The sequence below is a fragment of the Pseudoliparis swirei genome, chromosome 16 (assembly GCF_029220125.1).
Source record: "Pseudoliparis swirei isolate HS2019 ecotype Mariana Trench chromosome 16, NWPU_hadal_v1, whole genome shotgun sequence".
NCBI lineage: Eukaryota > Metazoa > Chordata > Actinopteri > Perciformes > Liparidae > Pseudoliparis > Pseudoliparis swirei.
This window is the reverse complement of record NC_079403.1, coordinates 8,532,897-8,554,212: the sequence shown is the minus strand read 5'-3', so window position 1 is coordinate 8,554,212 and position 21,316 is coordinate 8,532,897. Positions and strand designations below refer to the sequence as shown.

At 40.9% G+C, this 21,316-nt stretch overlaps 3 protein-coding genes across 4 annotated transcripts in view; 1 reads left to right on the top strand and 2 right to left on the bottom strand.

Annotated features, from left to right (window-relative positions):
• Nucleotides 1-8,755, bottom strand: part of lmbr1 (limb development membrane protein 1) — a 35,116-nt gene extending 26,361 nt beyond the window's left edge. The window contains exons 1-4 of one of the 2 annotated variants that reach the window (XM_056433984.1): nt 8,540-8,755; nt 3,769-3,841; nt 2,302-2,341; nt 699-838 (exon numbers count right to left, since the gene is read on the bottom strand). In XM_056433984.1, the coding sequence (XP_056289959.1) occupies nt 699-838; nt 2,302-2,341; nt 3,769-3,841; nt 8,540-8,602 (316 nt within the window). In that variant the 5' untranslated portion in view covers nt 8,603-8,755. The remainder of the gene's footprint in view (nt 1-698; nt 839-2,301; nt 2,342-3,768; nt 3,842-8,539) is intronic. The other variant, XM_056433983.1, reaches the window with a different exon arrangement.
• A 101-nt stretch (nt 8,756-8,856) lies between these two features.
• nom1 (nucleolar protein with MIF4G domain 1) lies at nt 8,857-17,857 on the top strand. The gene is made up of 11 exons (XM_056434369.1): nt 8,857-9,989; nt 10,083-10,195; nt 10,825-11,020; nt 11,769-12,092; nt 12,231-12,341; nt 12,721-12,891; nt 13,495-13,616; nt 13,767-13,899; nt 15,156-15,287; nt 15,404-15,513; nt 15,837-17,857. The coding sequence occupies exons 1-11, from the start codon at nt 9,078-9,080 to the stop codon at nt 16,012-16,014; spliced, it is 2,502 nt and encodes an 833-aa protein (XP_056290344.1). The 5' UTR covers nt 8,857-9,077; the 3' UTR covers nt 16,015-17,857.
• A 335-nt stretch (nt 17,858-18,192) lies between these two features.
• Nucleotides 18,193-21,012, bottom strand: mnx1 (motor neuron and pancreas homeobox 1). The gene is made up of 3 exons (XM_056434370.1): nt 20,428-21,012; nt 19,479-19,639; nt 18,193-19,041 (listed from the first exon to the last, which is right to left on the bottom strand). Exons 1-3 carry the CDS (start codon nt 20,912-20,914, stop codon nt 18,754-18,756), a joined length of 936 nt encoding a protein of 311 aa, XP_056290345.1. The 5' UTR covers nt 20,915-21,012; the 3' UTR covers nt 18,193-18,753.
• Between the last annotated feature and the right edge of the window lie 304 nt (nt 21,013-21,316).

Here is a 21,316-nt window from a genome sequence, read left to right as displayed (position 1 = left end):
TGATGTCACTTTTTAAAACTGAGACAAAACAAATGAGATGGGACACTATCAATTTACGTCAAAATGAGTTGGTAAACTACAGTCTATTAATATATTGTTTTAATCCAGTTTGTGTTTTAAGTCGTGATCTTTAAGTCAAACCAAAAGCTTGACAGAATATCTGTTTATCGTGGCAACTCCAATCTACTGTTTTAAATTATATCACAAACAAACTGGATTAAAATAAATTATGAATGTTTTAGTTGATAAAAACTATATATATATATATATATTAATACTATATATTCATTAACCAAGGACTTAAAAAAACTTTTAGATGTATTATTATTATTTTGTAAATAATAAATAAACACAGTTTTGTACACAACCACTATGTAATCTGTATAAAGTAATCAGATTACATTGCTTTCAAATGTAGATGAAACTCTGCCTGAAGTCAAAAATACAACTTTTTCACAAATCGACATTTACGTGGGTACTAGTCCATTGCAATTTACACATCATGCTAATCAACACTGATTCTGACATTAATGCAAAAAGATCATTATGATTCTATTCAATGTTATTGATTAAAATCAATATGTTGGAATATAGAAGATGTTTTCCAATCAAAAGACAAAAGGAGCAGGAGAGAGACACTCGAGACAACTAATATAGTCTAATTAATGAAAAAGACACACGATACGAGATCTACTGACCGTGAATGAGGGAGCCGTTGAGCCACTGGATGTAATAGTTTTTGGGGAAGGAGAGGAGGATCTCGTTACTAATGATTGAGAAAGGCAGGAGGAAGACGGCACCGCCCGACACTGCCAGGGTGAAGGTGCACAAGAAAAATCTGCAGACACACAGACACGCACACAAATGTTAGGACTCGTCGAGATAAAAACACATGCAGAATCAAACATGGGAATAACATACCGCGAACGATTATACGTCACAAGAAAGGACTTGGCTACTGGATGATGCACTTGAGATGACATGTTGTAATATAATAAAGACGTGGAGTGGATATGTTTCTGCAGCCTGCGTTGTCGAGAGGTTCAGAGGCTGGAGGTCTCCTGATTGGACCATGGGGACTGACCATCTGCCCAGTGGTCCTCACATCACCATCTCACTAAAAGAGCTCATGAACTGAAACGCTTTCCATCACTTAGCTGGACCCCGAGGTACGATGTCGCCGAGCTGGAACTAAACATGAGATGCCGCCTTGAGTGTGAGATATGCTGCAACTCTAAACTGAGCGATATGGGATACTGGCCACCACAAGGAGTGTTAAAGGGTAGCCAGTAAACAAATGCAATGCTTTTTCAATTTCTGTAAATGGTTATTATCATTATTGAATAATATCTGATTATTTCAAGATTCATCAATTAAATCGCTTGGTCCATGGAATGTGAGAAACACTCGTCTTCCAATGCCTTTTTGAAAATCCAAAAAACACTCACAACCCCAAATATATTTAGCTCACTGTGGTATTAAATATTCAAAAAAGATTCACTATTGTTGCTTGAAAACATGACGTCAATGATGAACCTATTATAAAAACAGGTGCAGATTTAGTTTCTCGTCATCAATTCATTGTTTCAGCTCAAATTCGCAAGACATTGAATTCAAAGATTTCTTGACTCAAACAGTTCACTCACTTTCTTAACATACGTTTGCTTTCTTGTGTTTATTTGTATATAAAAAAGAAGATGTGATTACTACTTCCTAATTGGTCAAATATACACTACCGTTCAAAAGTTTGGGATCACCTAGACAATTTCGTGTCTTCCATGAAAAATCACACTTTTATTTATCAAATGAATATAAAATATAGTCAAGACATTGACAAGGTTAGAAATAATGATTAATATTTGAAATATTAATTTTGTTCTACAAACTTCAAGCTCAAAGGAAGGCCAGTTGTATAGCTTATATCACCAGCATAACTGTTTTCAGCTGTGCTAACATAATTGCACAAGGGTTTTCTAATCAGATATTAGTCTTCTAAGGCGATTAGCAAACACAATGTACCATTAGAACACTGGAGTGATAGTTGATGGAAATGGGCCTCTATACACCTATGGAGATATTTCATTTGAAACCAGACACTTCCACCTTGAATAGTCATTTACCACATTAACAATGTATAGTGTGTATTTCTGATTAATTTAATGTTATCTTTATTGAAAAAACAGTGCTTTTCTTTGAAAAATAAAGTCATTTCTAAGTGATCCCAAACTTTTGAACGGTAGTGTATATATAGCTAAAATACAGTGTTGTAAAAGAAGAATGAAATCAGATAGATTGACTCACGATATTCTGTTGACAACAGCATCTTCATCCTCGTGGTCATCTGTAAAGGAAACCAAAAGGTGGTCAGAAGGTGGTCGGTGAACCTTTGAGCTGTAACAGTTACACGTTTCATCCATCACGTCTTACTTCAAACAGGAAGAAGAAGAACTCAGCGTTGGCTAAACTCTTTGGACCCGAGAAACACCGATACAGTTATACATCGGATATTATCACATTTGATATCGGCCAATACCCAAACATGCAGAATTGTCGTGTTAGTTCAAAACAGCCAAAGTATTTCAGACATGCCTATTTAAAGGGACGTTTAACACTATCTCCATGCATCTGAAATTGTTTTCGAAACAATGTGAACCACGTAATTTGACTTTTATGCGCAGGTGTTCCTATTCCTTGAAAATCGTAATAGAAATGGGGAATTGTTGGTATTTCACAGCAGAACCAGCTAACTGGTCCCATCCCATCATCAGTGTAGTTATCGACTGCCCCCGTGGTAGACATAGTGTCAACTCATCTTTTGTCGTGCAGAAATTGAACGAGTGTTTCAGCTCTTTGCATTCCGAGAGGCGGGGTTTTGGAAGAAGGAGGCTTTGTGCTCTGTAGCTATGATGCCTTTACTGGTCGTGCTTTGCACAGCAGACATCAGCCCACCTCTTGTTTGAATTATTCTTAAAAAGTGTAACATGAAAATATTACGTAATAACTTAAAAGAATGATTTAAAAAGCATCAAAATATGGGAGACGGTCGACAGTAACGTGGTTTGTGTTAATTCTATTGTTACCGTCAGTGAAAGGAGCAGGCAACCAAACCCCTGTGTGAGGAGACGACGAGCAGCCTAGATTTCTGCTGTCCACAACTCCAGAAGGGATTTCTGGTGCAAAGCGGTCCACTTTCCAAATGAGACGAGGGAAGCCTAGATGACCTGGACGTATTACATTTTACCTGGGAAAACGGCAAGCAGGGCATAATGTCCGCCAGGGCCTTCTTGTTTTCATCACCGTTTGCTCCTGAACTCCATCTCATTTTGATTTTTCTCAGCTCTGGCGGAGATGTCACAGCGGAACGAAGAAGTGCCTTCTGTTCAAGGTCCCTTGAGTTGTCACCGTTTGACTATCACACAGCTGTTGGTCACCAGCCTGTTCAGTCACACTTGTTATTAGGTCACACGTTGTATTCATCTTGCTAAAGCCCTGAAAGCTCTTCTGATAAAGAGCTGCCTGTGGTAGATGACCCTACCTGGGTGTGGCGTCTCACGCATACACCTAAAGCCTTCTTGGAAATGACTTCCCTTCAGTCAAAACACAATGACGGGCTCTGTCTGGGAGCAAATACAGCACAACCAGGCGGGCTGCTGTGAACATGGGTCCACCCTGGACGCTTTTATGCCGTGCAAGTGTGACGCTTTAAGGCGATGAAATCCTCCAGATTTCTGTTCCCACGGAGTGGGAGTTCACATCGGACACACTTACCACTCTTCTTCTTGTATCTCGTGATGATGAAGTAGGACACAATGTAGAGGACCGCGAACATGAGGAAGCAAATCTGAAACAACAGAAGAATCTTGGTGAAGGATTTGCTTGTGGATAAGTCAGCACTCACAATCTCCATTTTCCGTGACTGCATGTCCCATATTACAGACTATAGTATTGTTATGCTACGCTGTATATTTTTTCATCCCCACAATATAATAGTGTATATACAATCCAGCCACAAGACTTCAGTAGAGCTCACACACAGATATACAACACTGATTTTTTGTCAAACCTATACAGCATGTGTACTGCCTTTTGATTCCAATATTAGACTAACATCGTTATAAGTTGTTTGTTAAACAGTGTGTAGTATTTACAGGGTTCTTACACATTTTGACCAATGGATTTCCAGGACTTTTCCAGGACTTTAAACCAAATTTCCATGACCAAACTGAAATCTCGGTATAAAGATGAAAACTGTAGAAAATGTTGCGTATTGAGAGCTATCGCTGGCTGATATTTGGAGCGTCTTTCTTTAAAAAATATATTAATTATTTCAAACTCGGCGTAAATGAACATGTGATTTAAACAAATTTCCATGACTTTTCCAAAACTTTCATGATTTAAGTTTTTTCTATGACTTTTCCAGGCCTGGAAATTATCATTTTAAAATTCCATGAATTTTCCAGGTTTTCCATGACCGCACGAACCCCGATTTAGAAAAGCAACTGACAGTTGTCAACACATCTGATTATTTAGAGAGCAGATTGTATGTGTAGTCTGAGGAGCACAAGATCTAGAACACCGGGTGCGTACAGACTTGCTCAACCTATCGTCTCCCCCATGTTCTAATAATACTTGATCACTAAGTATTTGCACAGTATGTAAAAGTACATATTTGCTCTAAGTACATGTGGTTTAGACCTGTTGAAGTGTGCAAACTCAGGAAAATAAAATAATGCCCTTCCTATTATTACAGAAGTCATTCACTACTAATCTGAATATTATTACAGAAGTCATTCACTACTAATATGAATATTATTCCAGAAGTCATACACTACTAATATGAATATTATTCCAGAAGTCATTCACTACTAATATGAATATTATTACAGAAGTCATTCACTACTAATATGAATATTAGTCCAGAAGTCATACACTACTAATATGAATATTATTACAGAAGTCATACACGACTAATATGAATATTATTACAGAAGTCATTCACTACTAATATGAATATTATTACAGAAGTCATACACTACTAATATGAATATTATTACAGAAGTCATTCACTACTAATATGAATATTATTACAGAAGTCATTCACTACTAATATGAATATTATTACAGAAGTCATACACTACTAATATGAATATTATTACAGAAGTCATACACGACTAATATGAATATTATTACAGAAGTCATTCGCTACTAATATGAATATTAGTCCAGAAGTCATACACTACTAATATGAATATTATTACAGAAGTCATACACTACTAATATGAATATTATTACAGAAGTCATTCACTACTAATATGAATATTATTACAGAAGTCATACACTACTAATATGAATATTATTACAGAAGTCATACACTACTAATATGAATATTATAGAAGTCATACACTACTAATATGAATATTATTACAGAAGTCATTCACTACTAATATGAATATTATTACAGAAGTCATACACGACTAATATGAATATTATTACAGAAGTCATACACGACTAATATGAATATTATTACAGAAGTCATACACTACTAATATGAATATTATTACAGAAGTCATACACTACTAATATGAATATTATTACAGAAGTCATTCACTACTAATATGAATATTATTACAGAAGTCATTCGCTACTCATATGAATTTTAATACATATTTTAGGATAAAGAATGACAGTGATTTGTTTTTTCCAACTTTGGTAATACTTCTCAGGCCAGGACATGCAGAAATGACCACGGCATGGCATTTATTCGGTAACCGCAGCCTCAAAACCAGCTGGATGGTCTTACAGAAGGATCCCATTCCACATGGCCCCCTTCTACTATGACAGGGACTGCCCCGTAACTAATGTTAGAAGCTCCTACTTCAGCACTTCGCACCCTGTCAACATTGGAAAACTCATCACGGCTGCTGGGATCATGGGGTGACTCAGCCAGACAGCCGGCAGGCCGTGCACATTCCAGACAGACGAGCATTAAAACATTAAGAGAAATGCTAAACATCCTCGGTCCATCTGGGAGGTATGCGGTGCTTTCTGCCAGCTGTAGCCAAAAACGGTTCGTCTCATCGCCTCCAGTCCCCTTCCAAATGAAAGACAGCCGATACATACGAGCTACACAACTCTGCGGTGACAGAGGCTCAAGTTAAACCATGTTCACTGAGAGGAAACCCCAGATTAACACAGAATCCTGTGCCCTGAGCTGACAAACTGGCACAGACTCAATGCAACAGTCCGGGGAAGATATAACAACAAGTGACAAGCAGACCGACGGCCAACGCCACCGGCAAAGTTATTCGCTCTTAATCTCCCTGGACAAATACAGAGTAATACTTTAAGCAATGGAAGGAAGAAGCCGGGAATAACACATGTAGCTACAAGCAGTTTGCACCCCCAACCAATTCAGGAACAGTATTCCACACCTTTATGCTATATGGACATGAACAATTTTTTTTTTAGAAAGGGTCTTAGGAAGAATTGATAAGAAGGATTTCATGCACTGAAGAAAATGTCATTGCATAACTTTTTTAGCAGTAATCAGATTTCAGATGTGTCAACATTAGACATGGGCTAATGCAGTTTTAGGCATTGCACAGTGGATAACCTGATTAACAGTTGTCTGCTGAAGAAACCATAACACCAGGCCATGCGTCATGTCATTAGCTGGGTGTATGAAAGTGGGGGGGGCTTTAACATGGAAGAGACCGTGGAAAGGAAGAGTAACAAGATGTTGTAAAAGTGTGTTGAGAACACGCGTTATATTGTTCAGGTGTGTCACAACTTTGCATCTTGTTCCACACAGTGCATCTCTAAATTCATTCGAAAATCATAAAGCCGGATAATGCCGTGACATGCGTGTTTGTGAGGCGGTAGGGGAACATTCGATTACCCACCCAACTACAAGCTTGTCTCACTTTATCCTGCACCAACTTGATTTCTCACAGTAAAACGGTTTTCTCTGCATTCTTCAACGCTCCTCTCGGACCCCAGTTCGTCACAAACAGTTTCCCACACTTCAGGTCGAATGAGAGCGAACCGCTTTGTCACCGAGTCTTGTTTACCAACTCGAAACTTAACCCAGAGTAACCTTGGCTGCGAAATATAAGCATGCGCAACAATAAATATAATTATGCACCTGCAGAAACCAAACCATCAGCTGGCTCGCATTCGGACATTACGGTGTCATCACAGCATCCCGCAAAAGACATCTTACAGTGAGAATGTTGATATAGGATCCTGAGAGTGAGATGTAGAGAGATACTGAGGACAACATGTGCACGCTAAAGTGGAGCTGTTCAGCTTGTCTGCTGGTGAAACATTTTATAGTTTCTATATTGCAAAAGTGTCAGGAATATTCAAAAAGACACTCTCCTTGCAAAGTATCCTCACTTGAACTTTCTTACTTAAGTTGCTTGTTTGTTTTTCTGAAATGATAGCTGTAAGTCTCTGGATACTCGACACAAGATAGAACAATGTGGTTCCTGGCAAAGGAAGACCATCAGCAACAGGACGTTGCACTGCATGACAATAGTGTATTAGTTATGTCATCTATTGTCTCAAGCATTTGCAGGTGGCCAGCGCACAGGGGCTTAAAGGACACCAGAGTAAAGTTGCAGTGGTGAAACATTGGTCAGACAAGAAGACGTCTTCCTAAATGTAATATTACACTGCAAACTGTCTCCTCTTCCAATCTCGACAGGTACGATTAGCCACAAAAAGGTTTCTTTCCAGAAACACAAAGTGGTTTACAATAACCCAGCCAAAGGAACTGATCAGTAATGAAGGACATACACACAGCTGAAATATAAAATACATATATTGATTGAATCACGTAACAACCAAAGCATTTTCTTTTTAGGGATCAAATTAAAACTACATCCCTCTCAAGGGGTATTGTACCTGAACACAACTGTTCACCAACAGGTCTTTGTATTATTTTGGTAAATGTTTCTAAACAGTGTTTTCTTCTTCTTCCAGAGACAATACGATATTGGGTCTGCATATAACACAAACAGACTACCTTTCCTTACACGTGAACATATTTGAGATGAGAATCATGAACATTATGCTGTACCTTGTTTTGGAAAACACAACATAAATAAGACATAACAACAACAAATGAATATTTCCTGCCACTAAATCAGGTACATTGAAATCGGGAGATGTCCCAGTCCTCACTGGGACATTGTGTCCATGTCCCAAATAAAGATCTTCCTCCTGAATCGCAGGCATATCCATAACAACTGTGTCCCAAAATGGATCAATACACGAGCGAAGTTATAATACTGAGACAAACTATTTCCCGCGAACGATCGCTATAACGTTAGCTCACTTTAATTAGCGCGTTCACTCATTGTTTTATTTGATTTTATTCCATTCAAATCTGACTTAAATGGACATAACGTAAGACGTGTTTTGGGTGCGTCACAAAGTGAACGGTCGTTATCAGGCGTGCGACATCCCGCCGCGTCTTAACTGACAGGTGGAGCGAACGTTGTTAGCCTGCTAGCCTTCACTCGCCATTACTTACGATGTACTCTCGAACTTGGCTGTGGAAATTCTGCTCTCTGATAGTGACATCGTCTTCTTCCATTCTTCATATTGCAAATACAAAGAAAAAACTACAAATTCACTGCATGCTCGGTCGTGCAACTGGCACCGACGACTACAACTCCAGTGTCTTCTTCCCCTCTGCCAATATTGCCCCGACTGGTTAAGGGACCGTTTACATCCGAGGAAAACCGCTCCGTGCTTAAAAAAGAAAACGAAAAAAAGAAACGCCCCACAATAAAGTACGTCATCACTCGGCGCCAGTCATTCAGCGTGCCCTGGAAGGAAATCGTCACATGCCTGTGGGTCATATTTACAGTTTTCCTCATGGAGATACATGTGTAGTCCAAAGTATTACAGCTGTTATGTGGTTAAAGTAAGCAAGAGGTATCTTTTCGTCTTTAGTTTGTTTCAAACCCTCCGTAATTAATAACGTAAGCTAAGCGGCTGTAGGTACATTCTGAAAGAAAGGTAACAGCCGGTTGAGTTAACGTCTACAAACCTCTTAATTTGTCGAGATGAAGGAAAAATTGAGGCAGAGCAGCAAAAAGAAGAAGGGTAATCTTGTGTTACAAAGGTACATGGTGGCTGTGGGTGAGTTTATTAAAAGCAAAAGTGTCAAAGAAGAAGAAGAAGAGGAGGAACATGACCATGGCTTGAGATTTGTAAAAAAGAAAAGCCGAAAGGAGCTGCGCAAGGAAAAGAGAAAAATGAAAAAAGCCCAGATGAAAAATTATTATGAGGGTAACAAGACACCCCTCGATGTTGTTGAAAACTCGGAAATACTCGCCGATGAGCAGCAGAAGAAGAAGCTGAAGCAGAAACAAAAGAAAATGGAAAAAAAAGAGAAGTTAAAAACACAGTCCAGAAGTGATACTCCGGAGAAATCAGCCGGCTCTAAAACACCACCATCTTCCAAGAAAGTCAAGAAAAGCAACACGCTTCAAGAATCGAGAAAAATGGCACTTCTGGAGGCAAATGAAGAGGAGGACAAAGAAATAAAGAAAATGGAGCGATTACTTGGATTAAACAAGAGAAGAAACAAAAAGACTCTCCCTCAATCCTTTGTGGCTGATGGACTGGATTACATCCTGGGCGTGCTGGACTCGGGCTCATCGGCTGTGGGCTTGTATGATGATGATGATGAAGACATGGACAAGGCCAAGGCTAACTTCGAAAAACTGGAAGAGAACAACTCTCAGCTGTCAGATGAGGGCAAAGAATCTGGAGATGAGATGGCGAGTGACGGTAGTGATGAAGATATGGCTTCGTTTGACGATGAAAATGATGATGAAATGGTTGAGACAAAGGAAATAGAGGATGAGCTAGAAGAGAGTGATGCAGCTGACTCAGAAAATGAAAATGATGGTGAAACGAAGGAAGAAGCAGAAACTCAGAAGACAACATCGGCTGGCTTATATTCAGAAACCGTGAGTTCAGATATTTTTCCGTAACCTTGTCATAGCATTGAAATCATGTTTGCTGCAATGGATAATAATTGAAAAATATCTTCCAATGTCCAGGTCAACTGTGCATCAGGTAAATACGTGCCGCCTCAATTAAGAGGCGCTGGAGATGAAAAACGCAAAGCTGAGCTCGAAAAACTGAAGAGGACCGTGAAAGGCCTGCTGAACAGGTAGCTGACCTCAGCATAGAAATAGCACCATCCCTCTCACAAGTTGTAAAACACACCACTGCTCAATATAGTCCACTCAGGGTTTGTGCTGGTAGGTTATGATGGCTGATGTTACCTCGTGTTAGGAAACATTCATTTGATATGAAGTTCGTCTCTACTTCTGCTACTTTTACACTACGTTTCAACATTAACAGTTTTTTGCCACTTTTTTCAGTTTAAGTCACATTTCTTTGTTTTAAAAATCCTTTAGAAAAATATATTAAAGCATTTTCTGTGTCATTACCTTGATTTCATGAGTAAATTCACTCTAGTGGATGCCAAAGGAAATGCATTTAGCCAGAGCTGCTATCAAAGTCCTTTCCCTGTCTTTGCCCCGTCGGTACGGTACCCCTTGATTATAAATAACCTGCAAGTCGACCTTCATCATAAAGATATCGAGCACCGTTGCCAAGAGTGTGGAACAGGTTGTCGTTGCCCCCAGGAGCTCAGCTGGGTCCTGCTTTGTAATATCCACAGTTGATGTACAGATGGAAATAGTGCATGCGTTAATATCGTCGTCACAGTAACGGCTGATTTCTGAGCTCTGTTAAAAATACCTGTGATAATCCTCGTTTTTCTAACTTCTTCAGGCTGACTGAGCCCAACATGGCGCCCATCAGTGGTCAGCTGGAGGAGCTGTACATGAGCTGCAGCAGGAAGGACATGAATGACACCCTAACAGAGGTGCTGCTAGCGGCCTGCGTCACCCCGTCCCTGATGCCTGACAGACTCCTGATGGAGCACATCCTGCTTGTGAGCATCCTCCACCACGCCGTCGGGATAGAGGTAAACGCCCCCTCAAGTGATGCTTGGATGGATTCTAATTTAACAGGTTTTACCTTTTGAAGGTATTTCCATTTGGAGAGCTTAATTTCACCGTCTCATCCGCTGATGAGTGGCAGCAGGGGTCGGGTAGCTTTTGTTATTTTGTGTGAGAACATTGACCACTGACCTGAAAACTGACATCAGCTCATGGATCATTCAATGGAGACCTTTTATTCAAAAAAAGAGTTTACCTGCTTCTGCACATTTCCACTGAAAGATAAAGCTCTTTTAATGAATTGTAAAGTAATATCTAACACCGTTTTTTCTTTTGTTTGAGGTGTAACAGGATTGTTATCGCTGTTGTGTTGACTTTCCATCTAGTAAATGACGCTAATCATGATAATCAGTCAAATTAGCCACAGTCAACGGTTGGCTTTAAACAGTGTGAGGGAGTTTGGTAGTTTTGAATCGCCCACAATTTCTTTCAATTTATTTGCTCTAATCTGGGGATCCAATAAGATCTATAACATTGAACATTGACTTCTGTTTGCTGTGTGTGTTTATAGAGTTTTACAATGCAATAAGCATTCATTGTTTATATTTTGAAGATGTCCTTTAACTTGAACTGTGGGGTTTGTCTAACCGGTGTGACGCTGTTATATTGACCCATTATTCATGATATGGCATCTTCCACAGACATTAACGTGCATAAAACCAATCATAACATGAATCACAAGTTTTATAACATTTCCTTTTGCTTATTTTCCAGGTCGGTGCCAATTTTCTGGAGACGGTCGTGCGGAAGTTTCACGAGGTGTACAAGAACCCAACAGAAGGCAAAGAATGCGACAACCTGGTCTCCATTGTCGGTCACCTCTATAACTTCCAGGTGGTGCATTCCGGCCTCATCTTTGACATCCTCAAGCTTTTCGTTGGAGCCTTTACAGAGAAGGACATTGAACTAGTTCTGTTGCTGCTGAGGAATGTCGGCTTCGCCCTGAGGAAGGACGACGCTCTGGCTCTCAAGGAGCTCATCACCGAGGGCCAACGCAAGGCCTGCGACGTCGGGTCGAAGTTTGAGGATCAGACCAGGGTAGGGCGAACAGAAGGACCTCTTACTTTAACTCCCTTTCATTTGTCGGGCATCGTTAATTGCACAACAATGTCCAGGTGATTGCCACGGCATTGTGTATTTGCTCTCCCTGAAGTGTATGTGCGCTCGTGCTCCCAGGTGCGTTTCATGCTGGAAACCATGATGGCTTTGAAGAACAATGACATGCGGAAGATCCCCGGCTACGATCCTGAGCCTGTGGAGAAGCTGAGGAAGCTGCAGAGGACTGTGGTGGGTGATCTCCCCAACATGACTCATCTTATTTGAAATTTCCATTTCACTACATTAGTGAAAACCAATTTAGATTATGTCGCATATAGGCAGTGTTGTCATGACTTATACTGAATGGACTTGGTTGTTGTGTTCTTACAAGATGTTATTTTCCGGTAGCTTCCACTTGTACCACCAGGTGGCCCTAGAGTACCACCTGTACAGCCCCCTTAAGTCCAGAGTGTTGGGGACGCTTTCATCATTATCCGGACTATTAATTGTAGCCGTTTGAAGAGTTGTTTACTTCAGGTTTGCTACGGTGGTGCTCTTCTTTGATGTCTTCTAACTGGCGTGGTCCTCCCGAGTGCACTTGGCTAATCCTGGGTAATTTCCTCCTCAGATCCAGCGGCGTGCAGGAGGCACTGACATGAAACTGAGGGTGTCTCTGGACAACCTCCTGGCAGCAGAGCAGGTGGGCCGCTGGTGGATCGTCGGCTCCTCGTGGAGGGGAGCGCCCATGATCGGCGAGCAAGGGAACGCGACGTCCAAACCGAGTACTGCAGGAGGACAGGTAGCGTACTGGAGCCACAGGAGATGAGCAAAAGCATGTACCGAAGTGATCGTGTCCCATTTCAGTCTGGGTCGCAGCGTTTAGAGTATCTACAGTATTCTTTTTGATTTCTCCAATTTCTGATTTAACTCGTTTATTTTATCATGAATGTTAACATTTTTTAAATAAATGTATTTTTTGCCACGGTGCATTGTATATGTTGGTACATCATCAGTAGTATTTTAAATGCTAAAGAAGATGGACAGATTTTCCGTGATTAGTCAATGCTCATTGGTGAGTATTAGTCTGGGTATCAAACCTCAATCCTTTATTTGTAATCAGTCAGTTGCATCAAGTATCAACAACTAGAACTAGTCTAGTTTCAAATTTGTAATCTTGTTTACTTATTCCTTTTTTGCCAAATGTATATAATTGTATTTACCCTCAGTTATTGTGCTCTTGCTTGTGATATAAGCAAAAGTAACATTTGGGGAGCTTGTAGCTAAATGTTTATATATTTTCAACATTGTCATAGTGTTGATATAAAAACATGTAGTCAATATGATTCAATAAGTGTATTTGGCTATTTTTCACTTTACTGTATTTTACTTTTATTCATTTCAGTTCAGTGCCAACGTCTTAGAACTGGCGAGGAAACAGAGGATGAACACCGAGGTCAGGAAAAACATCTTCTGTGTGATAATGACCAGCGAAGATTACATGGATGCATTCGAGAAACTGCTCAGGTTTGTAATCACTTACCTCTCCCACGTTTCTCCATGTTAAGGTTGCCCAGAGACAGAAAGAATGAAAAATGCTTATTTTAGCTGTTTAGTGTCAAAGTAGCCCACCGGTAAGGGTAAATTTATAACGCCTTTAATTTGTTCTCTGTGAAGGATGGGCCTGAAGGACAAGCAGGAGAGGGAGATCGTTCATGTTCTGATGGACTGCTGCCTGCAGGAGAAAACCTTCAACGCCTATTACGCCGTACTGGGAGAGAAGTTCTGCTCCCATGATCGCCGCTTTCAGGTACTCGGCTGCCAAAACCCACACCGTGACGACTGAGAATGGAAAATAAAACTACTCTCACTGATACAGAACTTTGCAAATATACTAACTGAGTTCTAAATCTCAATCTCTTATCAACGACAACGTCATCAATCAACTTGTACTACCACCACAACTACAATCAGATTGGTGCATACAGTTAACTCTCATCCTCCTAGACAATTGTTTAATATATAAACGCATAAAATCATTATCTCAAGAGCAGTAAATAGGAAAAATCTCCTAACTTCTTCCTTCCTAATTTCAAGGATCGGAACCAAAATAATGTATCTATATAAAAGATGCACCTATACAAATTCATTTTATTTAAATTATTTGTAAATATGCTTATTTTTGCAGGATAATCAATAGTTTAGTTTATAAAATATTATAGTTATGTAGAATACCAAGTACAATCTCCTAAAACCCATGATGATGGTATTCAATTGCTTGTTTTGTCCAACCAGCACCCCAAAACCGAAAGACATTTAATTTACTTTTGCAAATAAGCCCCCAATCATCAAAATGTTTGACATTTTATCTTGAAAAATTACTTTATGACTAAATTTGAACTAATTGGTAATATTGATCCCCCACCAATGCTCAGATCAAGTAATTAGAAGGATCAAATTGAGAGAGAAAATCTCTTATTACTTGTATGAATTTTGCAACTTCAACAAATGATAAAGGCATCATTTAAAGCATAAATTGAATGTAGATCATGTGGACGCTAAAGATCTGGTTAAATGAAATTGTACTCTCATGGAAGAATGTTTTACAGCTGGAGAGGTCACGGTGAGAAAATCTAAAAGAGTTGCGTTTCTGGTTAAGTTCCCGGCTGGATGTGTGTGACCACCCAGAGTCTTAGACGTTGTGTGGCCTGCAGTTCACCTCTGCAGTGTGGGAGCCTCTCGCACCTCTCACCTCCTGATTATTGTTAGTTGACTCAAACGGTGACGGCAAACAATGAGGGTGAGCCCACACTTCCTACTTTGCTGTCAGGTAGTTCCACGGGTCCATATCAGAGACTGATGACCATTGTCCTCATCAAAGAGCTCCAACCAGAGCTGGTGGGAATGTTTGCTGTTCTCATGTAAACTGGATCTGGAAGGAGACTTACCTTTATGCAGAGCCCGTTTCTGTTCCCTATACTTTACGCTCCTCTTTTGGGGAACCACAAGTGTATCATTCAGTGCCGTTAGGAACTCTTTTTAATTCAATGTCCTGTATTCTCCAAGATGACGTTCCAGTTCTGCCTATGGGACAAGTTCAGGGAGATGTCCAACCTTCCCAGCGGCACCTTTAACAACTTGATTCAGCTCGTAACCCTCTTCCTTCAGAAGAAGTGCCTTTCACTCTCCATACTCAAAGTAAGTGGCGTGTCGTGTGGAGGTTGTACAATATCATATTTCTATGTTTGATGATGTATATTTAATTATATATTGAAAAATCTTCATCATGGTCTGCTCTGTGTTTTTCCGTGTAGGTAATAGAGTTTGGAGAGCTCGATACGCCCACAGTACGCTTCCTGCGCCAGGTGCTCACCAAACTGCTGAAAGACATGGAGCCCGAAGACCTCGCCAGTATATTTGGAAGGTGAGCCTGTCCATACTCTTACGACGAGGAACATGTGAATTCATGTAAAATACGACCTGGAGCCTTTCTCTCAACTCTACAATGCTGAAGTGGTCTCATTAGTTTTGCAGGTTTAGTCATAAACCAAAGTATCGGGCGGCATTTGACCTCATGGTGGCGCTAGATTAAAAGTCAGAGGATGAAACCATGAATGTCCAATTGATATTTCCGTTTGGATGACCTGTCTCTCGATTAGCCCGCGTCTTGTAAAACTGCTCCTCGGGGCTGCTTCGCACCATGTGAACCTCTGACATCAATGTCCTTTGTTGTTTCCCATCCACCAGGATTTCAGGAATTCCCCAGCTCGGAATGCTGCGGGAGGGCTTGAAGCTTTTCATCAGCCACTTTCTGCTGAAGAATGCCCGGTCACAGGGACCAGCTGAGCAAGCAGCGACGCTGTCAGAGCGCGCTCAGGTCGCCACCAAAGCCATGGAGGCCAAAGAGGCCAAGCTCAAACTGTAAAACACTGACACACACACACACACACACACACACACACACCAGACACACGTACGTGACCCAACTATAGAACAGAAAAAGACTTTGTCCCTGAACACAAACCGACAGCTTTCTTCAAAGAAGAATAAATCAGTTTTTTTATATTAAATTAATGTTTTTGCGATGGGGAGTCCTTGTACATTATTGTTACCATGACAATTTTTTAAATCTGGAAGATACACTCATCCAATATCGGACTATCTAGATTGTTATAATGCAGCGTGTGCAGCTCAGCTTCATTATTCGGTGATGAATAACTACAGATTTTGCTTTATAACGATGTGAAAGCGATACCGTGGGGTTTCTTATGTATTTCACTTCCTAAATCTATAATGGTGCTTATAAATTTAGCGTGTCACAATTTTTAAAAGTGACGGTCGTAAAAGTCTCAATAATCACTGACATTTTGACTCGTGCTTTGACTCTTTTTGTAAAGGGAAATAAATTATTTCCTCGAACGGCCCTCGTTGCTTCTTCTTACCTCCATGTTCTTTATCGCCGACCTCCCCCCGGAAGGCACAGCCGAGTTAATATCGTTGGGTTCGTACACCTGGAGCTATTCTTCTTGGCTTTGTCTATTTACTCTTACACAAAATAAAGCATGTAATATTTAAGTCTTTCTCAGCCTTAAATGCAACTGATTAGTGAATATGTGTATGTTTTTATTCTTTTCTGTTGATATTTCCACTTGGCTTGTGACAGACTGGAGCTGTGAGAATGGGGAGCGACGGAGTTGTTGGTTCTGTGTTTACACACCCGGATGAAATGACCCCGGGGCCTTAAGTCTAGCCTCCTGTGTTTGCTGGCTGACACCAGTATCTGCCCTCGTGGTTAGCATAGCAGAGTCATTATGTTACATTTGATACTTGCTCCTATTAATTAGCTCCATTGGTGCGGCCTGTATCAATCTGAGGCTGCAGTGTGGCCTGAGGTCAGGAATGGGCCATCAAGGTCAACCAGAGGAAATGTCCTTCACTGGTCCACAAAGCCCAACCCCATGTTGAAGGGGAAGATGTTTTAATTGCATGTAATATTTAAGACGCCCTGTTTGATGACAAAAAGGACAAATACGCTTTGGTCTTGAGTCGCGGGGATGTGTATGTTTGAGAAAAGATGGGAGACAACGAGGAGAAAAACTTGAGAATCTGTCAGTTAGAAGGTGGAGCTGGTGGGATCAACAGGCTCACTGTGCGCTCCTTACACCGGCCATTGTCTGCCGCCGTGAGCCAGCGAGTTGCCATCAGCGTTGCCTGCTGTTTGGGTTTGACCCTCAGCTGAACTTTGATTTATTCAGCTAAAGCAAACAGCTGAAGATAACCAACAAATCACTCAGTAATCCTGTTGCAAATGGCACATAATCAGCCAACCCTGCTGTAGTTTACCGCTAATGACTGCGGGAACATAGGACCACACTGTGTTTTCTGTAAAGTAAACAATGTACAGATGAGTTATTAAACCGGCCCTATCGCCCGGGCACATTGGTGAGCAAACAATACTAAAATAAGAGACTATAGCTGAAAGATAATCAACTTATATATGTACTTATTAGTTAATAACACACCCTAAATACATTATTGTTTGGATATGAAAAGTAGGCTAATGGGATGTTTTGTTTACATTTGAGGAAGTCCACTCTTATTTTTCTTGAGCCCATGTATATGTGCCATGTCTGTAATTCCTCATTGTTGCATCTCTGGTGTTTTAATTCAAAGTAAAAACAGTCTGTCTATGCAGTCTATGGCACAAGTAAAGGATCAAATGTTGTTTGATTCTGATTTTTTTATTTCATTAAAACACATTTAAAATATTTTTTTCTGAATGCTAAATAAGTTTTAAATGATCTCATCCCTGAAAAAGAGTGCCTGATGAGCCCAGTTGTCGCTCAGCAAGCCTTTTAAAAGCTTTTATTAATGCGAGCCCATTGCTAGTGTGGTGTGAGATGTTTCCTCCGTCTGCCTGCCGGCTCGCTGTTTGCTCTCGCTGCACGTTTGCACAGATCCGACAGCGCTATTAACAGTAATTCTCATGACCCGCGCGGTCCTCGCAGGAAGAAAAACACACGCCTGAGTTCGCGCTATAGCGCTGGAACGCTAAAGTCGTAAATCAACTTTTCAACCACAAGACTTGCGCCAAAACGCCGACTGAGCTTTTATATAAAAAAACAGTTTTTATTTCACATTGTTTGCACCAAGTGAGACGCTAAACAATAATTCAGCATGCACGGGGATGAAGTTTTTATAAATACAGTATAGAAAAATAAACATAACACTTTCTTTCTTCTTCTTTTTTTTTATCAGCGTGATATGACACATTACGGAACACCACAAAGAACAAAATAAGGTTAAAAAATATGACACATAACAGCGGGTTATTTACTGTAGGGCTACACATGATTTTACTGACACGTGATTGCAAAGTCCTGAGCCAGTTTACAGCGGTTGCATATAAACCATGCAACATGTCACAGTTCACCTATAGTGCTGCTGGATGCTCCCATTATATATATATATCCTGCTTTATTGCTGGTTTGTGACACCAAGATCATCTATTCTTGACCTAAATTGGGTTTTTCATGAAAAAAATAAATGCCATGGGAGGTGATTTAGAGGTTGGATTACATGCAACTGTTTTTTATCGCAAAAATCCCCCCTGCCCCCCATAGTCATTACAAATGGAGATTCCTTCCTTCGCCCTTCTCCAGCTTCAAGGCTGCGGGCTTATGTCGCTGGTTTGATTCCTCTCGTCGTCCGAAGAGCAGTCTGACGAGTTGTACAGGAAATTGTCGCCTTCGTCGTCGTCACTGTCTCTAAAGTCTCTTATTCTGCCATTTTTTGAGTCCGTCTTGCTCTTATAGTCCGACTGTTCGTGTCCGTCCGATTTCTCCTGGCCGCCCTTGTTGCCTTTCTGCTTCTCGGCCTCCTGGGCGGCCTGCTCTTTGGCCTTCTTACTCCTCTTCCACTTCATGCGTCTGTTCTGGAACCAGATTTTGACCTGAGGGAAAGAACGTATATAGTTGAATTAAAGTGCTTTCAACCTGTGCGTAAACTATGCGTAAAGATCGCGTAAATGTCACGGTCCACCTGACATTGACCTCTGCGGCGGTGATTCTATTACAGTGAAAGCATGACATTTTTTACAATCCCTTCAATCGATTGGGAATAACATATTAACGGCATGACCTAATGCCAAGTTGAGACAATTGGGGCAATCAGAAAAGTACTGGGACAAAGTCTAAAAGGGGGAGGATGCTTTGGTCTCGAGAGGAATGAGATGTCACAACATGTATCAGTTCTTTTCTGAAAACTAAACCAATTTTAATATCTTTGAGTACCTTTTTAAAACAAACACATATCGAATTCTTTAAACAGAGGAACTAAATTGGTAAGAAAAAAAAGACAACAACAGGAAAAGAGAGAAAGCAACGTTACCTGAGTTTCTGTCAGCATGAGGGACGTGGCCACTTCAAAGCGCTTCGGTCGTGACAGGTACTTATTCAGCTTGAATTGATGCTCCAGTTCCAGCAGCTGCTGACTGGTGAATGCAGTTCTTGGTCTTCTGCACTTGCCAAGCAAGTTAGACTGAGCCTGAGCTGCAACAATAACAAACAAAAAAAGATAAACACATCAATACCATATACTTAATATTAAGCGATTAATGTGCATAACGAACGTCTTTTTTGGCTGCTAAAATAACCACACATTTGAGTAGTATTGGTACAAAATGGGCATCCCTCTGTTGTTATGGTGTAATAAAACATAATTGTCTATCTGCTCCCTGCTTGAACAACAAGGTCGTCCACTTATGAATATCTCCATAGAGAAGCTATTTGCCACTCCATTTTGAACAAATCTGTTAAAACGAGCCGAGACAAAAAGGCAGTATCTGGTGAGCAAATAGCATGTCAACTGTGGGTTTCACACTACTCTGCTACTTTCCCACTGTCCATTATCTGTCCATTTCAGTTCCTCTTAGAAAAAACGTCAATCTGCAGCCTCAACATTCAGAAAATCGTAACATGTGAGGGGAATAGTGCCTCATAAATAGAAAAAAGACTTGATTTATAGGCTAAATAAGAAAGTCATGCTTGCCTATAGCACAGTGACATAATATGTCTTGAAGCAGCATCATGACCAACATCATTTAAAAAAAATATTATTTGCAAAACTATAACAAATAAAGCAGACTTTTTGGGGTACCATTGCACATTTTTAATCAGCCTGGGTTACCATACATAACCAAAAATGCATCTATTATTATTATTTTTATTATTGTTTTTGTTATTATTATTATTATTATTATTATTATTATTATTATTTGGAGTTTAAAAAAAAGGCAAATATGCCAGAACATTTATTTCTGAAACTGCAAAATACTTACAATTGAAGTCAGACATTTTGGGCAGCATCATCCCGGCCGTGGACACGCGCAGCCAGTGGTCCAGCTGGAAGGTGCTGGCTGTCAGTTTGATGGGATCGCTGTGGTGGTGATGGGAGCCGTGTGGATAGGAGTAGGACAGGCCAGGGTGTTGGCCTGCGAGCGCCGCTGCGGAGTAGGTGTACATGGGGTGGCCGTAGAGAGCATGTGCGGGGATCCCTGCGGGGCTCTGCGGATGTAATCCAATCATGCTGTGCGGACTGTTGAGGAAACCCGGTTTAGGAATCAACCCGCAGTTGGAAATCCTCGGCGGAGACGGCGTCTCGGTGCGTAAAGAGTCGACTCGGCAGGTCAGCTCCGTGGCTGACACACTTCCAGACGACAGGATGGAGGAGGACAGGGAAGTCACAAGCGCGAGCGGAGAGGTCTGCACCTTGGGGGTATCGACTGCTAAAAGCGCGTCAATGCGAAAGTTTTTAGATTTCTCCATCGGGCCCCCGGTGCGCGTCTTGGTCGCTTCTGCTGCGAAGGAGAAGTCAGTGGCGTATTCCCACCTCTCAAAAGTTATGATGTGGTCGGGAGTGTGAGAGAGGAGCTCGCTGTGACACTTAGTCCCTGTCAGAGCGAGGCGATTGGTGCAGCTGTCTGCAGTGGGCGGGCCCAAACGTCACAACCCCTCTCTGCTCTAATCACAGTGCAGCCCGGTGTTGGCTGCTTGAGTGCGTTAGGTATTGCTGTTACTGGGAAATGACGTACACGTTTGAAATAAAACTCAAGTTTTTTGATAAATTATAACTGCATGTTGTGTTTTTAATGATACAAGTCAGTGGGTCTGTCTGTGAGTAAAAGGTCCCAAAGGGATTATAACGGAATACTTTATTGGGTTTATGAT

Coding starts and splice junctions, on each gene's coding strand:
- nom1 (XM_056434369.1), top strand. CDS start 9,078: ATGAAGGAAAAATTGAGGCAGAGCAGCAAAAAGAAGAAGGGTAATCTT. Junction 9,990..10,082: donor CTGGCTTATATTCAGAAACC/GTGAGTTCAGAT, acceptor TCCAATGTCCAG/GTCAACTGTGCATCAGGTAA. Junction 10,196..10,824: donor GTGAAAGGCCTGCTGAACAG/GTAGCTGACCTC, acceptor TAACTTCTTCAG/GCTGACTGAGCCCAACATGG.
- mnx1 (XM_056434370.1), bottom strand. CDS start 20,914: ATGGAGAAATCTAAAAACTTTCGCATTGACGCGCTTTTAGCAGTCGAT. Junction 19,640..20,427: donor CAAAATGTCTGACTTCAATT/GTAAGTATTTTG, acceptor TTATTGTTGCAG/CTCAGGCTCAGTCTAACTTG. Junction 19,042..19,478: donor TCATGCTGACAGAAACTCAG/GTAACGTTGCTT, acceptor TCTTTCCCTCAG/GTCAAAATCTGGTTCCAGAA.